We start from the raw sequence: 19,971 nt of genomic DNA, 5'->3' as shown, positions 1-19,971 counted from the left end.
GAACCCATGACCTCTGACTCCCAAGCCCGTGCTCTTTCCACTGAGCCACGCTACTTCTCATCCCGAGACCTCCTCATTTTGAGCTACCCAGCGGCCCCTGAAACAACCAGCTCCACACCAAATTGTGGCGGAGGGGCTTTAGTGTTGGTGGGCGATTCTCATCACCAAACGCCTCCGGAGACCGGGCTGCCCTGTGGGCCCGGAGCATCATGGAGCCAGCCTGCCACCGGCCACTGCCAGCATGTCTGACCCGGGACTTGGGTTCATTTTCTCATCCTGGAAGTCCTGCACGAGACTCTAGTCAGCACAGGGTGGGATGTGGAGCCCGAAGCAAGCAGGGAGCAGAGGAACCGCACTGTGGCCACCTACCGGCTCGCTCCCCCAGCCGGCCCCGAGCGACCACAGGCCGGAACCACGGGGCAATCAGTGGTCCCAGATGGATGGGGGGCGGTGGGCCCGAGAACTAGACGACTTGGGTCACGTGCGAGCCTTCGACCTCGTCCAGAAACAAGGTGCTGAAGACGTCGTTGAAAAAGGTGGGATGGTAGCGGCAAGCGCGCTCACAGTCAGGGTTGAAGTTCACTTCCAAGATCTGAGGCTGCATGATCCGTTCACCTGGGACCCGGCGCCAGAAGCACAAGGTCACTTTCCTACGTATGCCACTTGCCTGCATCCCAAGCCCCCCATCCCGGTTGGAGTGTGAGGGGCAATAGGGTCAGGGATTGCAAAATTGGGTGGGGGAGAAGGTCGGGGGGCCGGGGCGCAACAAAAGGCAGGGTTGGAGGGTGCCGGGGGGGCAGCAGTGGCCAGGGGTCACTCACCGTCTCCACGAGCGTCCCACTTGAGCATGAGATCGATGGCGTAGGCGGCTCGGGAAGAGGGGTAGGGAGCCAGACCCAGGGGGGCCGGCCGGCAGGAAGCCGCGTGGAACAGCTCTGCAAAGGCCCGGAAGATCTCTGCCTGGGGACCGGGAAGAGACTGTTGGAGGCCCCGGAAGAGATGGATGGCACGCAGCGTTTGAGAGGTGTGGGGATCATGTGGGGGAGTCAGAAGACAGGCAACAGGGGTTTTCAGTCCGGGGGAGCCCCTCTGCACCCAGGGGGCGGGCGGCACAGCACCCTGCCCGCCTCTGGTGACATACTTGCACAGCAGGCCAGGGGTGTTCTGGAAACTGCTCCTCAAACAGCGGGATGAACTCGTCATAGTGCACCTAGAATGACACAACCAATCCTACCGGCTCCTGAGGACTTAGGTTGGGGGCGAAGGGCTCATGCCAGCGTGGGCACCCGGGGTGGGCTGAGGATGGGAAACTGAGGAGGAGCAGGAGTGGGGAAAGGCAGTTTTAGTGGTGTTGGCTGGGCGCCTCTGAGCAGATCGATCCCCGCTTCTCTGCCCCCCAAGATGGGAAAGTCAGTCGCCACCTCCGCTTTGGTTTTGTAGAAATTTAAAATTTGAAATTCAGCTTCTGGGTCAAGCCTGGGCCTGCTGTTCACTCAGCATGCCTATGGGAGGCCCCACCACACATACAGCCTTGTAGGAAGCCAGAAACCACCGTGGCCACGCCCAGGGCCACTGAAGACCAGCTTTCTGGGGCAACACCGGGACCCTGGCCCCCCAACCCCCCTGCCAGGAAAGCACACTGAGCCACGCTGTGTCGGCAGGCCAGCATACTGGACTTCTCTGCACGGGGACTGACCAAGACTTGTGGTTGTCTGAGACCCAGATGGACCCTGGCGTAGGACTCCTGAGGCAGAGACTGGCCTCTCCCCCGCCCCCCAACCATTCTCAGGGTCCTCAAGGCCTGCTGGAGTATTAAAATTCAATTCAGTCTGAGCCCTGTCCCCCCATGCCAAGTGGGAGCCATAGGTCCTGGCCTCCCACCACCCCCAACTGGGAGTTGGGAGTCTGGGCCTCCCCTTCCCCCAACACCCACCGGAAGCCATGGGTCCAGGCCTCCTCCCGTCATGCCAACCAGGAGCTGTGGCTCCGGGCCTCCTGCCCCCACCATGCCAACCGGAAGATGTAGGTCCGGGCATTCTGCCCCCGCAACACCAACCAGGAGCCATGGGTCCGGGCCTCCCATCCCCGACAATGCCAACCAGGAGCTGTGGGGTCCAGGCCCCCGCAGCTGCATCCCTTCCCTGCTCACCTGCTTCAAGGCCGCAGAAGCCGTGTAGTTCATCACGGTGAAATGCTTCTCATAGTCATCCAGGTCGTCCAGGGAGAAGGCTCTACCAACAACCCAATCCGCTTGCTCCGTCCGAACCAGCACCACCACCGGCCCCTCGGTCTCCCGGGCCTGCTCGCCTGTTTTCCCTCACAGTCACTGGTTACCACCACCCCCGTCTCCTGAGTGCTCACCAACTCTCCCTACCCGACTTTCCCAACGCTGGTGACCACATCACCACCTCCACCCTTTACTCTCATGAACCCACAACTCTGGCTTTAGCCTCACATCTCATCGCTCTCCTTCCACTCACATATTCAGTCGGTCACCGAATCCTGTCGGTTCGACCCCCACCACCTCTCCCGAATCTGCCCCTTCTTCTCCTTCCAAACGCTCACTGCACTGGTCCTGGCGTCTGTCCTATCCCATCTCCACTATGGCACCTGCCACCTTGCTCACCTCCCTGCCTCCAGCCTCTCTCCCTCAAGTCCATATTTCATTCTGCTGGCCAGATCATTTTTCGAAAACACTATTCTGCACCTGGCTCTTCCCTACTCAAAATCCCCACGTGGTTGCCCATTTCTCTCCACATCGAGCAGAAACTCCTGACCACTCATTTTAAGGCTCTCAATCAGTTCTCTCCTTCCTTCCTATTTAATAATAACTGTGGTATTTGTTAAGTGCTTACTTTGTGCCAGGCACTGTACTAAGCACCGGGGAGGTTACAAGCAAATCAGGTTGAACATAGTCCCTGTCCCACATGAGGCGCTCATTCTTCATCCCCATTTTACAGATGAGGGAACCAAGACACAGAGAAGTGAAGTGCCTTGCCCAAGGTCACCCAGCAGTAACAGTGGCAGAGCTGGGATTAGAACCTACGTCCTTCTGACTCCTAGGCTTGTGCTCTCTCCACTAGGCTGTGCTGCTTCTCACGCTGCTCTTTGTCCACTCTTTTCTCCCACTACACCCCAGCTTACCCTCCTCCCTGCCTAGACATCCCAGTTTGCTCAAATTCAACCGACCACTGCTGTCTGCATCTTCAAAATCCTTTTGAAACCTGACCTCTTCCAAGAGGCCTTCCCTGATTTCTCTCTCATTTGTCCACCCTTTTTCCTCATCATCTAAGCACTTGGGTACTTGTCCCTCCCACCTCCTGTAGTGGGGTGGATATCTTTATACTCCTTTACTTCCAACTTCCTGTCATATATTTCAGGACCTATCTCCCCGCCATGGGCAGCTAGCTCCTTGAGGTTAGGGATTATGCCTTCAACCTCTACTGGCCTCTCCCAGGCACTTGGTATAGAGCCCTGCATAGGAGGAAGGCACCTGGCAAATCCCCCCGGCCTGACTGGTGGACACAGGGCCACAGTGGCCCCCTCTCCGGCCACCACCCGCACCCACACCGGGAGGGGCGGGTCCCCATTGGCGAGTACCGATTGGCAAAGCGCAGCCAGAAGACGTCATAGGCAAAGAGGCGGAGGGGCTGCACGGAGCGCAGGAGCACGATGTAGCGGATGTCGAACTTGACCAGCCCCACGTCGTCCCGGTGGAAAAGGACGGGGTTCTCGATGTACTTGCATACCACCTGGACACAAACTCCCCCGCCCCCTGCCATTAGCCTGGGGGGGGTCACCATCCAACGGACTCAGGGGGCTCCTGGAACACCTCCTGTTGGGAGTCCACAGGCTGCCACAGGCTGAGGGTCGGGAAAGGTTGCTTTCTGAGTAGTGGGCCCCAGGGAGCAGCTCCTCTTGGCCCCGCCCACCACCGGCCCCGTTTGACTTGTAGCTTCCCAAGGTGGGCCTGGATATCCGCTGGCTCACAGTAGCCCCAGGGAGGATGGGTCTGAGGGGAAATGACATGGTGGCGTGGGCTGTGAGCTTTTGGTTGCAACTGTTGCACTGCAACCCTGCACTATAGCACTGCTGTAGTAAAGCACCCCGGGGTTCTCGTCTTGCTCAGTGTGGGCAGGCTGATGATGTCGTAAACCCACCAAAGAAAGCTCTGCCCACCGGCCTGCCTAAACGGGGCTGAGACCCGAACCCTGAAGGGCTCCGCTCCACCCCACCCTGCCTCCTCACCTTGGGCGTACTCTCCCGGTGCCGGAGGATGCAGTTGAGGCTGCGACTGATGTGGGTGTCCAGGCCCCGAGCCAGGTTCCATGGTTTGCAGATCCAGTGGTTATCATCCCCCCTGGGGCGGGAACACCAGCACTGCCTGGCGTGATCCGGGGATCCGCCTCCGTCACCACCCGACTCTCCTGTTTGCTCACTGGGGTGCAGCCCCGCACAGCCGGGCCCCAGGCTGCTTCTCCTCAGGAGAGCTTGCCGATACAGTGACCCTATGGGGCCAGCCTGGCTTGTTTCTCTGTTGGCCCTCCCCACCCACTCCTTCAAGTCCCCCTTCTACCCGTATCTCCTTGCCCCCCACCAACACACAAACACATACACACAAAAACAATCTACCAGATACCATTCTCCCCATCTTCCTAGCCCTCCTGGACCAGCCAGTCTCCTCTAGGAAGCCTTCCCTGGAGTGGTACCAGCCCAGTGACCGGAGTACCCACCCACACAGATGTGCTCCCAACAGGTGGATCAAATAGCCTGTGTGACTGTCACTCATCTCCTCTTCCTCCTGGGAGATCACGTGGGTCTGCCTGCCTCCCTCAACTAAGATCCTCGAGGGCCAAAATCATGTGGTTTGCTTCTCTTGCACTCTGCCTAGAGCTGGCACCAAGTCCAACACTCTGCCCATATTTGTGTCCAATAAAATACCTTTTATCTTAATGGCATTTGTTAGGTGCTTACTATTTGTAAGGCACTGTTCTAAGATCTGGGGTAGATACAAGTTAAACAGGCTACACAGTCCCTCTCCTACATGGGGCTCAAAGTCTAAGTAGGAGGGAGAACGAGAACTGAATCCCCATTTTGCAGTTGAGGAAACTGAGGCACAGAGAAGTTAAGTGAGTTGACCAAGGTCACACAGCAAATAATTAGTAGAGCCGGTATTAGAACCCACGTCCTCTGGCTTTATCCCTGTTGCTTCTCCTGCCCCACCAGTACCTGATGAACAGGGTTTTATGGGCTCCTTACCCTGCCCTGTCCCGTGCCATTTGGTTACTCTCTATGGGCTCAAGCTGGCCTCCCCCAGGGGCTCCATGGTCCAGTATCACTGCCCCGCCCCACCCCCACCAACCCTGTCACGGGGGATTACCTGTTATTGTCATATTATAATCTCCCAAGTGCTTAGTATAGTGCTCTGCACATGGTAAATGCTCAATACAAATGACCGACTGAAGGACTGATTACCGCCTTTCTCGCCGCTGGAAGTAGCTGATGAACTGTGGTAGCTCTGTCCGGAGGTTGAATGTTCGGGGCAGCCATAGGGGTCCCTCGGGCCCCCCAACCCGCCTGGACACTGCAGCCAGACAATCCTTGACCGTCAGGAGGCTTTCACATGGGAACTGGTTCAGCATCACCTCAGGCCGCTCCTCACTCAACGCCCTGCCAGAGGAATGGGGAGGAAGGAGGTAGGAGGGGGTGCCTGGACTGGCATGGAATCACGGGGGGGGCAGATAGATGGACTGGGGATGCCCGGGCCAGCATGAATATTGCTGGTTGTGGGGAGAGGAAAAGGGGGAGGGAGTGGAAGGACGGATAGCCAAACCTGTAATCCTTGAAGTGGGAGAAGGTGTAGAGGATGTCTGCTTCGGCCTTGGAGCTTGTGAGCTGAAAACGGGGGTGGGTCAAGTTGTCGCGCACCTGCTGGAGATCGGTGAACACCCTGTATCGGGAGACCCCACCACGGGGTGAGGGAGAGGGGGACGCAGGTCACCGCCACCACCCCCAACCCAGGATGGGAACGGTGGCAATCACTCGGCGCCTCTAACATTGGGGTGGACCCCTGGCGGGCCGATTGGACGTAGGCCCGTCCCTTGTTCTCTGTCTAATCTAATCCTCACTGCACAGATGGGGAAAATGAGGCCCAGAGAGGGTAAGCAATCTGCTCAAGGTCATCCAGCAGACCATGGGCAGGGCTGGGACTCGGTCCTGGTTTTCCTACTCCCAGTCCCATGCTCTGTCCACTGGGCCATGTTGCCTCCCCTTGTACTTCCCCTTGAGAAGCAGCATGGTTTAGTGGCTAGTGCACAGGCCTGGGAGTCAAAAGGACCTGGGTTCTAATCCTGGCTCCACCATGTGTCTGCTGTGTGATCTTGGGCAGGTCACTTCACTTCTCAGGACCTCAGTTACCTCATCTGTAAAATGAGGATTAAGAGTGTGAGCCCCATGTGGGACATAGACTGTGTCTGACAATTAGCTTGTATCTACCCTACTGCTTAGAACAGTGCTTGGCACACAGTAAGCGCTTAGCGAGTACAATAATCATTACTAGTCTTCCCCAGCTTAGAATGGCAAGCCCCACTCAGGATGGAAACCTGGACTGCTTCAATTACCCCACATCTATTCTCAGGGCTCGGGCCCTAGTTTGGGTGTTTATCAAGCACTCCCTGGCCCACTGGGCTAACCCCTTGGCTCTTGCCCATAAGTGGTCTACGCAGAGAGAGTGGGAGGCCTGCAGCCTGAGGGGCGATCTGCTCTTTCCAGCCAAGGTGCCAACAGCCCCGATGAGGCCATTCCATGGGGGGTGGGTGGGCAAGCAGGCTGGGGAGACGGCACTCCATTGGAGGAACGTACTTGAAGACCTTGGTGGCAGGATACACCGGCGGGCCGATGACAGTCGGGAGCATCTCTTGGTTCTCCTCCAGAATCACCTGGGAAGACACAGAACCGGGCCCTCAGGAGCTTGGCCATTGTGGTTCCGGCTTGGGGCTGGGGGGAGGGGAGAGGGGTACACCCGGGCTTCTTTGGGGAGCTTGGAGTGGGAGCAGGCAACTGGGTGAGGTGCGGTGGAGGGAGCAGAAGAGCTGCCCGGCAGGTCCAGCACCAGATGTCACTAAATGGGACTCCCGCACCTACTACAGCCTGGAAGAACGCAAATAATAATAATAATAATAATAATAATAATCATGGCATTTGTTAAGCACTCACTATATGCCAAGCACTGTTCTAAGCACTGGGGGGGTACAAGGTAGTCAGATTGTCTCACGTGGGGCTCACACTTTTAATCCCCATTTTACAGATGAGGTAACTGAGGCCCAGAAAAGTGAAGTGACTTGCCCAAAGTCACACAGTTGACAAGTGGCGGAGCCGGGATTAGAACCCATGACCTCTGACTCCCAAGCCTGTGCTCTTCTCATTGAGCCATGCTGCGTCTCTAACCCAGCACAGGCTGCTGACTCAGACCGGCCCTGTGGGCAGACAGGAAATGGACTTACAAAATCCTATTACCTGTTTCACCCATGTGCACACATGTGAGCAAACATGCACAAACACACGTGCACATGCACCTCCTGTTGGGGTTCCGAGTAGTGGGCGTGGCTGACACCTAATACCAGCAGCCAGCCCCTCGCTCCACCTCAGTGCCGGGTCTGGTGGCAAAACCCCATCTTGGAGAATGCCCCCTAGTGGTTCCCTGGGGAGGAGTGATTTCACAACTTCTCCTAGGAGTGGGAGGGCACGCAGGGCATCAACCCCACCCCCTGCGGCTTCCAACGGACCTCCTCCACCTCCCCAGCCCTGGAAGCAAGGAACAGGAGAAGCAGACACAGGGCAGAGGCATTTCATTTTCCCAGAAACACGCCTGGGATATCCCGCCCAAGCCCCTCTGCCCGAATCCCACCTGCAGGAAACCGCCTGACTCAGGACCGTGGATATGGCCAGCTTCGGAAAGGGGCCGCCCAGTGCTGGGTGCCTCTGGACATGGCTGATCAGCACCCTGAGGAAACCACTACCCACGGCGCCTCTCTGGAGTTCGGCCAGCCCGGTTTCCCAGATGGAAGTGCTGTGAAAGCCTGGCAGGCCCGGCAATGGATCCAGACTCAGCCTGGGCCAGGCGGGCTTTGGGGACAATGTTTTCTGTTTTTTAAATGGTATTGGTTGAGCACTCATTATGTGTCAAGCACTGTTCTATGCACTGGGATAGATATAAGCTAATCAGGTTGGACAAAGTCCCTGTCCCACATGGGACTCACAGTCTTAGTCCTGGTTTTATAGGTGAAGGAACTGAGGCATAGAGACGTGACTTGCCCAAGGTCACACAGCAGACAAGTGGCAGAGACAGGCCTGGGGAACTCAGAGAGGGAGAGAGACCATGGAGTCTGGAAAGATAACCCCCAGAGGCCCCTGTCCACAGCCCCGCCCACCCTGACATTTACGCCCATTCCAGGGAGGCCCCTGATTTGGGGTGCCCAAGGGGCTGCTCACCAACACAGCTGGCAGGGTGCCGTGGGGGTTAGGGGGAGACAAGATTCCGACAGGGTTGGACGGAGGCTGGGCTAACAAACCTGGGCTAACGACATTCAGCCTGAGTCCAGCCCAACCTGTGGCCCTACCTGGAAGTGTGCCTCGGGTGGCTCAGGCGTGGTCACGTCAATGTCCGACACATCTGCAGGAAGCCATGGCAACAACATGCATTTCCGAATCAGACGATCCCTTTCTCCGTAGGCAAAGTCCCGGGTCACTTCCTCTGCGGCAGAGAAGGATTGGTTAGACAGATCAGGGGTGGTCACAGAGGGCGTGGGCTTCCAGCCATGCAGCTGCCACACCATGGTCATTCACTGCCCCAGCGGTCAGCTCTGAACATAGCCTATAGGGAGCCTGCCCTCAGCCACGGCTCCGAGGAGCAGGTAGAGGAAACCCCCCGCTGAGCAGCTGCCAGTCCCGGGCTGGCCTCGAGCCGGTGGGCCACTCACCACCAGTCTCCAGATCTCTCAAGGGCCATAGCACAGTGTAGGCCACTCGCTGCGGGGCGTAGTACAGGGGGGCCGTGGCGAAGCTCGGCTCGTCACAGTGCTGGATCCGGGAGCCAAACTCATCCATGATGTACCAGACCGGAACTTGCTCCTCGGCTGACTGCGGCCGGTGTGGGGAGCGGGAGGACAGAATGAGGCTGAGAGGGCAGCTTGGGCCACTGGCAGCTTCCCCCAACCCCCCAGAAACCCAGACACTGGGCCGGGAGCTGGCCACTCCAACTGCAGACGCCCAGCCTGTAAAGAGGGTGAGCTCTGTGGGAAGGATCCCAGGGGCCCAGCCCGAGGTGTGGCCGAGGCCTGGGGCCTGGCAGACTCCCGCTCAGCCCGGAGAGACAGTCTCTTGAGAAGCGGTCTCAACCCTGGACCCGAGACAGTCTGGGCCCCAAATGCCCTGTGCTGTTGTGAGCAGGGAATCTGTCTGTGTACTCTCCCAAGTGCTTAGTACAGTGCTTTGCACACAGTTAGCACTCAATAAATACAACTGAATGAATGAATAAATGAATGAAAGGCCCCAGGGCCTCTCCCATGGCCTCACCCCCTGGTTCAGCTGGTAGGTCTGGTTGAACCTCCACATCTCCTCCAGCACATGCTCCACGGCCGCCTCGTCCGGGACCTCGCCGTGCACTTCGGCCCCCATAAGACCAGCCATGCGCTGGAGCAGCCCGGGCACCTGGTGCAGCTGTGACCGGGCCTGTTCCGCGCGGTACGTCCAGGCATGGTCTACCAGGAAGATGCTGCAACACAGAGCAGGACGGAACCGGACTTGCCGCAGCACGTGCAGCTGACCCACCGTGAGAGGGAGGGAGGGAGGGCCTGGCGCAGGGAGGAGCTCCCAACACTGTAGGCTCATCACTAGGAATACCGTGGGCTTGTTGCTTCAATCATCATGGGCTCATCACTCTGCGGCTGATGACGGAGGCCAGGTGTAAGACAGGCATGGGCTGTGAGAAGACCAGATGGACCATCCCACTCCACCCCTGGTCCTTTTTGGGTCAAATAAATTCAGTTCCCATGGGTTTCCCTCACCTGAGATGGATGAGCGACCTGGGGGGAAGAGGATGGCCAGGTCACATTGCCCAGTAAAGTGTTTTTTTTTCTTTTTAAATGGTATTTGTTAGGCACTATGTGTCAAGCACTGTTGGGAAGCAACGTGACCAATGGAAAGAGCATGGACTTGGAAGTCAGAAGGACCTGGGTTCTAATCTGAACTCCGCCACTTGCCTGCTGTGTGACCTTAGGCAACTCACTTGACTTCTCTGGCCCCAGTTTCCTCAACTGCAAAATGATCATTCGATACCTCTTCTCCCTCCCTCAGACTGATTAACTTGTATCTATCTCAGTGCTTAGAAAAGCGCTTGACATATAGTAAGTACTTATCAAATACCATTATCATCACTAATGTTCTAAGTGCTAAGCACTGTCCTAAGCACTGAACACTGTTTCCAAATGCTGCAAGCAGTCCCGAAGACCACGAGTGATTGACCACTGCCAGTCTGTGTCAAAGGTCATGGACAGGAAGTCCGGGGAGACCCTGCAGCCTCTTGCTGTTCCACACCCACCCTCAAGCCTAAACCATCAGCAAATCACCACCACCCACACCGATCGCTACCAGCCAATTCACACATACCTGGGAGATTTGGAGAATGCCCCTGGCACAAATAAGCCAGGAATAATAATAATTATTATTATTTTAATGGTATTTGTTATGCGCTTCCTAGGTGCCAGGGACTGTTCTAAGCACCGGGGGAGATACAAGATAGTCAGGTTGGATACAGTCCATGTCCCACATGGGGCTCACAGTCTTAATCCCCACTTTGCAGATGAGGTAATTGAGGCACAGAGAAGTGAAGTGACTTGTTTAAGAGCATACAGCAGATAAGTGTCAGAGCCAGAATTAGAACCCTGGTTCTCCTGACTCCCAGGCCTGGGTTCTTTCCACTAGGCCACGCTGCTTCTAGGAATGATGGCCTGGCAGGTGGGGAAGGGGCAAGGGCAGAGGCCAGACCCACCTGTTGGGGTCAGCTGCCTGCAGTCCATCCTCTCTCGTCACGATGACTTTATAACAGAGTTCAGTTCCCGGGTTTGCCTTTTTCCTCAGTTGCTCCTGCTCCCATTCAATGCCATCCTCCTCTTCCTCACCTTCCTCCACTCTCATGATCCCAAACACCTCTCCAGCGTCGAACACCTGTAGCCGGAGTGGGGCTGGGTCATCATCTCCAGACATGCAGACTCTTGAGGGCCCCGCCGACTGACTGACCCTGTCCCGGAGAAGGTCCAGTTCCTGCCTTACCCCACCCCCATGGGGTCCTGTCCCCACAGCAGCCCCATGCCCACAATAGTCCCGTCTGACCCCGAGTGCCAGCATGGGCCTTGCCACTGGCGTGCAGCGGGTGCTGTGCACACAACAGAGCTGGCCACCCAGGCCCAGTATGGGCGAGCCGGAACAGTGCACGAACCCCCTTGGCAAGATGGACAGAGACCCTCACAAATGGGAAAAGGTAGGGAATTAAAGCCACCATCGACTGTGAGCATCCTCAGTGCTAGATCGTGCATTATCTTCAGCAACAAGGCTTCTAGGTGGTGGGCTAATGACCGACTCCTCAGCATAACTGCTTCTCATTATGGCATCATCACCATCAGCCTTTAGGGAGGGACCTGGGGACCAGACACCATGTCTGGCACCCTCTGGGTTGGATACTGCAGCAGGCACTTGATAGGGGACTGTTTGTGGACCCCAGGTGACTTCTGGGGGGCTGGGTACAAGGCAGGGTACCTGCTAGGGGACTTCATTCTGTGCCAGATTTTGGGAAGCATAAAACAGAAACAAAAGGCATAATCCCTGTCCACAAGGAGCTTCAGATCTAATGACATTCGTCTGTGAGGCTGGAGGCATGGAGCAATTAGAATAAACCTAAGGTCCGAGGGGGCAACACTGACCAAAGAGGATTGTCCTGCATGCAGGCATCCTGCTGCAGAACCTGCCCCAGCCCTCAGTACAGGACAGCACTTCTAGGACACACAACGAGTGAAGAGAGACCATGGGCACCACATGCCAAGGAGAAACCCACGCTGCTAGTGAAGTTCTAAAAATGGAAACTGGAGGACATTAGAGGAGGCTCTAGACTGTAAAATCCTTGTGGGCAGGGATAACACCTACCAAATCTACCAAGCGCTGAGTACAGTCTCTGCACACCATAAGCACTCCATAAATAAGATCGGTTGACTGAGGGAGTGTGATCTAAGGCACAGAGGCTAGAGAGCCGGGTTCTAGTTCTGGCTCTCCGCTGGCCTCCTGGGCCATCTTGGGCAAGTCGTCTATACCTTCTGGGTCCCAGTTTTCCTATCCATAAATGGAGATGAGTCCTGACCCTCCCCCCGCCCCCCGGCCATCTTAGATTATGAGCCTTGTGGAAGACAGGGATGTATCTGATATTTGCTCCATGCATAGTGCATGGCAAACAGGAGGTGGCCTAATAAATACTATAATTAGAAATCTGTTTTCTGGATTCCAAACTCCCAGGACCTGCCAATGGATTTTTAAGGTTGTTAATGTGAAACTCCAGGGCTGGGAGACTCTGATTTCCCTCACCTTGCCCAAGTCACTGCCAACTAAGCCTAAACAAACAACACAGGGGTACAGGGCACTGTCCCCTTAGAGGCTGTAGGCACGGCTAGGCGCTCTGGATGGCTGCTGAGTGTGGCCTGGCACTCTTCATTTTGGGAGCATGAGGGCGAGGAACAGTTGGAAGGGTGGATTGAGAAATAATGAATATAAGTAAATAGTATTTGTTAAGCGCTTACTATGTGCCAGGCACTGTACTAGGTAAGCTCAGAAATCACGAAAGGAGGAAAGAAATGTTTGCACTTAATAAATACCATCATCACTCAATGGGAGAGCAGGGGGCACCTGCAGCACTAATCTCCCACTGCCTCTTGGATAGAAAATCAGTGGGAGCTTGGCCCAGCACCGCCCACTGTGCTATCTGATCTGAACCCTGCTTGGCTCCTGCGGGCCCTCACTGCCTCAAACCACAGACACCCCACCCACCCCGCCAGCCACACCATCCCAATCTCCTGGGTGTGGTCCAGAAATCTGGCCCACCATGCAGCTCTGGGCATAATTTCACGTGTGCCGTTTCACCACCCGAATGCGGAGGCAGGATTCCCCCGGAGTTCCTGCATTTTGGCAAAATGATCTTTTAAAAAAATAAAAACCCCTCATGGACCCTCCCTGCGACGCTGCACTGCTAAGCAAGGGCTCTGGAGAAATCGCAGTGCCGTTCCCACTGAGGACACCCGCGCTGCCTGGGAAACAGCCCCCTAACCCTCCTTCCCCTCCCCAAAGCACTTGTATATATGTATATATGTTTGTACGTATTTATTACTCTATTTATTTTATTTCTACATATTTATTCTATTTATTTTGTTAATATGTTTTTGCTTTGTTCTCTGTCTCCCCCTTCTAGACCGTGAGCCCACTGTTGGGTAGGGACCGACTCTATATGTTGCTACTTGTACTTCCCAAGTGCATAGCACAGTGCTCTGCACACAATAAGCGCTCAATAAATACGATTGAATGAATCCCCAACCCCGCTTCTTGCCTCTGGGGGCGCGCATGCTTTCCCGGGCGCACTCCCAAACCCGCTTTTTGCCCCTGTGGGCGCGCATGCGCGCTGAGCCGGAGCCCGGCGAGAGCCCCCGAAGGCGGGAAAGGCAAGTGCTCAGCATCCAGTAGGCGCTCAATAAATACGATTGAATGAGTGAATGCAAGGCCCGCAGCCTTTCTGTCTCCGCCCTCGCCCCGTTCCCTTGGAAGACAAACACGCATGCGCCTGGCTCGGCCTGCGGGGCCCATAGAGGATGCTTCGGGACGGGCCCCCCTCGCCCCTCCCTCCGGAGCTCAGGATTCGCACCCACAGCTTCTTTACGGCTTCCTCACGGCGGGCCCGAAGAGGCTTGGGTCTTCTCGACCCCGCTTCGGGGACGTTACTCCCCTACTCAAAAATCTCCAGTGGCTACCAATCAATCTGCGCATCAGGCAGAAACTCCTCACCCTGGGCTTCAAGGCTGTCCATCACCTCGCCCCCTCCTAGCTCACCTCCCTTCTCTCCTTCTCCAGCCCAGCCCGCACCCTCTGCTCCTCTGCCGCTAATCTCCTCACCGGGCCTCTGCCCATCATCATCATCAATCGTATTTATTGAGCGCTTACTATGTGCAGAGCACTGTACTAAGCGCTTGGGAAGTACAAATTGGTAACATATAGAGACAGTCCCTACCCAACAGTGGACTCACAGTCTAAAAGGGGCAGAAAGAGAACAAAACCAAACATACTAACAAAATAAAATAAATAGAATAGATATGTACAAATAAAATAAATAAATAAATAAATAGAGTAATAAATATGTACAAACATATGTACATATATACAGGTGCTGAAGGGAAGGAGGTAAGAAGGGGGGATGGAGAGGGGGACGAGGGGGAGAGGAAGGAAGGGGCTCAGTCTGGGAAGGCCTCCTGGGAGGAAGAGAGCTAGCTTGGCGGATGCGCAGAGGGAGGGCATTCCAGGCCCGGGGGATGACGTGGGCCGGGGGTCGATGGCGGGACAGGCGAGAGCGAGGTACGGTGAGGAGATTAGCGGCGGAGGAGCGGAGGGTGCGAGGTGATGGACAGCCTTGAAGCCCAGGGTGAGGAGTTTCTGCCTGATCCGCCAAGCTAGCTCTCTTCCTCCCTTCAAGGCCCTACTGAGAGCTCACCTCCTCCAGGAGGCCTTCCCAGACTGAGCCCCCTCCTTCCTCTCCCCCTCGTCCCCCTCTCCATCCCCACGTCCTACCTCCTTCCCTTCCCCACAGCACCTGTATATATGTATATGTTTGTACATATTTTTTTACTCTATTTATTTTACTTGTACATATCTATTCTATTCTATTCTATTTATTTATTCTATTTATTTTATTTTGTTAATATGTTTGGTTTTGTTCTCTGTTTCCCCATTCTAGACTGTGAGCCCACTGTTGGGTAGGGACTGTCTCTATATGTTGCCAACTTGTACTTCCCAAGCGCTTAGTACAGTGCTCTGCACACAGTAAGCACTCAAATACGATTGATTGATTGATTCATTTATTTATAGTAATGTCTGCCTGCCCCTTTAGACTGTCAGCCCATTGTGGGCGGGAATGTGTATGTTTGTTGTTATATTGTACCCTCCCGGGCACACAGTAAGCGCTCAATAAATACGACTGAATGAATGAGTGAACCTCGTGGGTCTCCCCCCAGTTCCTCTCCCAGGGAAAGCCCGCACTCCTCTACCCCCAAGGGGATAATAATAATAATGACATTTGTTAAGCGCTTACTATGTCCAGAGCACTGTTCTAAGCGCTGGGGGGATACAAGGTGATCAGGTTGTCCCTTATGGGGTTCACTGTCAATCCCCATTTTACAGATGAGGTAACTGAGGCTCAGAGAAGCTAAGTGATTTGCCCAAGGTCACACAGCAGACATGTGGCGGAGTCAGGATTAGAACCCATGACTTTTGACTCCCAAGCCCGTGGTCCTTCCCCTGAGGCACGCTAGGGATGTTTTGGGGACAAGGAGCCAGCCCCCCGGCGAGGTTTGGGTTCATTCATTCATTCAATCGTATTTATTGAGCGCTTACTGTGTGCAGAGCACTGTACTAATCAATCAATCAATCGTATTTATTAAGCGCTCACTGTGTGCAGAGCACTGTACTAAGCGCTTGGGAAGTACAAGTTGGCAACATATAGATACGGTCCCTACCCAACAATGGGCTCACAGTCTAGAAGGGGGAGACAGAGAACAAAACCAAACCTATTAATAAAATAAATAGAATAGATATGTACAAGATAAATAGAGTAATAAATATGCACAAACATATATACATATATACAGGTGCTGTGGGGAGGGGAAGGAGGTAAGGCGGCGGGGAAGGGGAGAGGAAGGAGGGGGCTCAGTCTGGGAAGGCCTGCTGGAGGAGGTAAGCTCTCAGTAGGGCTTTGAAGGGAGGAAGAGAGCTAGCTTGGCGGACCATCATCAATCGTAATTATTGAGCGCTTACTGTGTGCACAGCACTGTACTAAGCGCTTGGGAAGTACAAATTGGCAACATATAGAGACAGTCCCTACCCAACAGTAGGCTCACAGTGCGGAGGGAGGGCATTCCAGGCCAGGGGGAGGACGTGGGCCGGGGGTCGACGGCGGGACAGGCCAGAACGAGGCCCAGTGAGGGTTGGGGCACCGGTGGCGGGCCTTCGGAGACCAGAAGCGGCCGCTCCACACAGGAGGAGGAGGAGGAGGAGGAAGCGGGATGCGGGACCCTCCGCCCCCAACGGCCCGGGGTCCCGGTCCGAGCCCCTTAGTCCGAGCCCCGCACCCTCCGGCCGCTCCCACCTCGTTCTCCAGCTTGTGCAGGAGGCGGCTCCAGTAGCGTGGGGGAACCCCGGCGGCCCGCAGCGCCGGCCCGTGCAGGGCCACCAACACCTCGGAGTCCTCGCCCGCCATGGCCTCACCGGCTCCGAGACCACTCGTTCAGCTCCCTTTCGCTCCGCCCCTAGCCGCCCCCGCCCAACTCTTACCGTTCCCTTCTGCTCCGCCCCTAGCCCCGCCCCCCACCCATCATCATCATCATCAATCGTATTTATTGAGCGCTTACTATGTGCAGAGCACTGTACTAAGCGCTTGGGAAGTACAAATTGGCAACATATAGAGACAGTCCCTACCCAACAGTGGGCTCACAGTCTAAAAACCACCCACCCACCCACTTTTCATTCATTCATTCATTCAATCGTATTTATTAGTAATAATAATGATGACATTTATTAAGCGCTTACTATGTGCTAAGCACTGTTCTAAGCGCTGGGGAGGTACAAGGTGATCAGGTTGTCCCGCTGGGGGCTCACCATCTTAATCCCCATTTTACAGATGAGGTAACTGAGGCCCAGAGAAGTTAAGTGACTTGCCCAAAGTCACACAGCTGACAATTGGCAGAGCCGGGATTTGAACCCATGACCTCTGACTCCAAAGCCCGTGCTCTTTCCTCTGAGCCACGCTGCTTCTCCTAATTTATTGAGCGCTTACTGTGGGCACAGCACTGTACTAAGCGCTTGGGAAGTACAAGTTGGCAACATATAGAGACGGTCCCTACCCAACAGCGGGCTCACAGTCTAGAAGGGGGAGACAGACAACAAAACAAAACATGTTAACAAAATAAAATAAATAGAATAAATATGTACAAGTAAAATAGAGTAATAAATATGTACTAACATATATACAAGCGTATAAGCGTATTTATTATGCGCTTACGGTGTGCAGAGCACTGTACTAAGCGCTTGGGAAGTACAAGTTGGCAACATATAGAGATGGTCCCTACGTGCTTACTATGTGCAAAGCACTGTTCTAAGCGCTGGGGAGGTTACAAGGTGATCAGGTTGTCTCACGGGAGGCTCACAGTCTTAATCCCCATTTTACAGATGAGGTAACTGAGGCCCAGAGAAGTGAAGTGACTTGCCCAAAGTCACACAACTGAAAATTGGCGAAGTGGGATTTGAACCCATGGCCTCTGACTCCAAAGCCCGTGCTCTTTCCACTGAGCACGCTGCTTTTCAAGCTTCTCTGTCCTCCTCACTGTCATTCATTCTTTCAATCGTATTTATTGAGTGCTTACTGTGTGCAGGGCACTGTACTAAGCGTTTGGGAAGTACAAGTTGGCAACATATAGAGCCGGTCCCTACCCAACAACGGGCTCAGTCTAGAGAGGGGAGACAGACAACAAAACAAAACATGTGGACAGGTGTCAAGCCATCAGAATAAATAGAAGTAAAGCTCTAGATGCACATCATTAGCAAAATAAATAGAATAGTAAATATGTACAAGTAAAATAGAGTAATAAATCTGTACGAACATATATACAGGTGCTGTGGGCAGGGGAAGGAGGTAGGGCGGGGGGTATGGGGAGGGGGAGAGGAAAGAGGGGGCTCAGTTTCGGAAGGCCTCCTGGAGGAAGTGAGCTCTCAGTAAGGCTTTGAAGGGAGGAAGATGTGGTGGATGTGGGGAGGGAGGACATTCCAGGCCAGGGGGAGGACGTGGGCTGACAGCGGGACAGGCCAGAACGAGGCACGGTGAGGAGGTTAGCGGCAGAGGAGCGGAGGGTGTGAGCTGGGCTAGAGAAGGAAAGAAGGGAGGTGAGGTAGGAGGGGGCGAGGGGATGGACAGCCTTGAAGCCGAGAGTGAGGAGTTTTTGCCGGATGCGTAGGTTGATTGCTAGCCACTGGAGATTTTTGAGGAGGGGAGTAACATGCCCTGAGCGTTTCTGCACAAAGATGATTCCGTGCAGCAGCGTGAAGTGTAGACTGAAGTGGGGATAGACAGGAGGATGGAAGATCAGAGAGCAGGTCCCTAGGTCCGCCCTCGTCCCGGCTCCTAGCCCCGGCTCCTAGCCCCGGCCCTTCCCTAACTCCTCCTGTCTCACGGCTCCTAGCTCGGCCCCATCTCCGCCCTCCTCCTGGCTCCAGCCTCCACCATCATCATCATCATCAATCGTATTTATTGAGCGCTTACTATGTGCAGAGCACTGTACTAAGCGCTTGGGAAGTACAAATTGGCAACATATAGAGACAGTCCCTACCCAACAGTGGGCTCACAGTCTAGAAGGGGGAGACAGAGAACACAACCAAACATATTAACAAAATAAAATAAATAGAATAGATATGTACAAATAAAATGAACAAATAAATAAATAGAGTAATAAATATGTACAAACATATATACATATATACAGGTGCTGTGGGGAAGGGAAGGAGGTAAGATGGGGGGGATGGAGAGAGGGACGAGGGGGAAAGGAAGGAAGGGGCTCAGTCTGGGAAGGCCTCCTGGAGGAGGTGAGCTCTCAGCAGGGCCTTGAAGGGAGGAAGAGAGCTAGCTTGGCGGATGGGCAGAGGAAGGGCATTCCAGGCCCGGGGGATGACGTGGGCTGGGGGTCGATGGCGGGACAGGCGAGAGCGAGGTACGGTGAGGAGATTAGCAGTGGAGGAGCGGAGGGTGTGGGCTGGGCTGTAGAAGGAGAGAAGGGAGGTGAGGTAGGAGGGGGCGAGGTGATGGAGAGCCTTGAAGCCCAGGGTGAGGAGTTTCTGCCTGATACGCAGATTGATTGGTAGCCACTGGAGATTTTTGAGGAGGGGAGTAATATGCCCAGAGCGTTTCTGGACAAAGATAATCAGAGGTGATCAGGCCTCTAGCCTCGCCCCTTCCCTAGCTCCGCTACGTTCCCGCCTCCGCCGGCCACCCCTCCCCTCGGTCCGTCCCATTTCGTTGGGGTTCAGGACCCGTTGGGCGTCGGGCGGATTCGTCGACCCCTCGCGGTGTTTCCCTGGGCCCCGCAGCCTTCCCGTGCCCCTTCTCGCTCGACGAAGCATCCTCTGCAGGGACGGGGGGCCGCGTAGGGTTTTCTTTTTTTGGTGTGTGTGTCGGGGGGTAGGATTGGTTTAGGCATATGCCACCTCCACGCTCGCTCTGATTTCGGAGAAGTCGCAAACACTCTGCCTCCCCGCCCCCACCTTCCTGAGCTCTTCCAGAAAACTGAGCCGGGGATCAGGGGCGAAGGGTCCTGTCCCTCCTCAGTCCGGTTCCAAATCTTGACTGTGACAAGCGCAACTCCAAATTAACGAGTCTGTTTGTTGTCCGTCTACAGTCAGTTCCATTTACTTCATCCCCCACACCACTTATGTGCATATCCGGAATTTATTTCTATTAATGTCCACCTCTGGCTCTAGACTGTAAGTTCGTTGTGGGCAGAAATCATGCCTACCAACTTCATTATACCAAGCGGACAAAAATTGCCTCCTACACAGTGAATAAAGGAGGAAGAGTGGAGACTTGATCAAGGAAAACACAACCAAGTACAGGGAAACAGAGAAATGTCCTTT

General features: G+C 54.9%; 1 protein-coding gene across 3 annotated transcripts; it reads right to left on the bottom strand.

Annotated features, from left to right (window-relative positions):
* Window positions 1-10: 10 nt before the first annotated feature.
* On the bottom strand, window positions 11-16,566 carry TTLL12 (tubulin tyrosine ligase like 12). Of its 3 annotated transcripts, XM_038756660.1 has the most exons (14): window positions 16,442-16,566; window positions 11,048-11,223; window positions 9,574-9,772; window positions 8,979-9,138; window positions 8,619-8,752; window positions 6,862-6,938; window positions 5,834-5,950; window positions 5,476-5,670; window positions 4,249-4,360; window positions 3,601-3,752; window positions 2,150-2,231; window positions 1,142-1,210; window positions 822-960; window positions 11-615 (listed from the first exon to the last, which is right to left on the bottom strand). In XM_038756660.1, exons 1-14 carry the CDS (start codon window positions 16,550-16,552, stop codon window positions 464-466), a joined length of 1,875 nt encoding a protein of 624 aa, XP_038612588.1. In that variant the 5' UTR covers window positions 16,553-16,566; the 3' UTR covers window positions 11-463. The 3 variants fall into 3 exon arrangements, 2 of the variants coding, with proteins under 2 accessions (XP_038612588.1, XP_038612589.1); XM_038756661.1 differs by lacking the exon at window positions 1,142-1,210; XR_005453913.1 differs by lacking the exon at window positions 11-615 and having other exon boundaries at window positions 932-960; window positions 1,142-1,310.
* Window positions 16,567-19,971: the final 3,405 nt, after the last annotated feature.

The sequence above is a fragment of the Tachyglossus aculeatus genome, chromosome 14, assembly GCF_015852505.1.
Source record: "Tachyglossus aculeatus isolate mTacAcu1 chromosome 14, mTacAcu1.pri, whole genome shotgun sequence".
Lineage (NCBI taxonomy): Eukaryota > Metazoa > Chordata > Mammalia > Monotremata > Tachyglossidae > Tachyglossus > Tachyglossus aculeatus.
The sequence above is the reverse complement of the archived record's forward strand: the minus strand, read 5'-3'. Positions and strand labels throughout refer to the sequence as shown.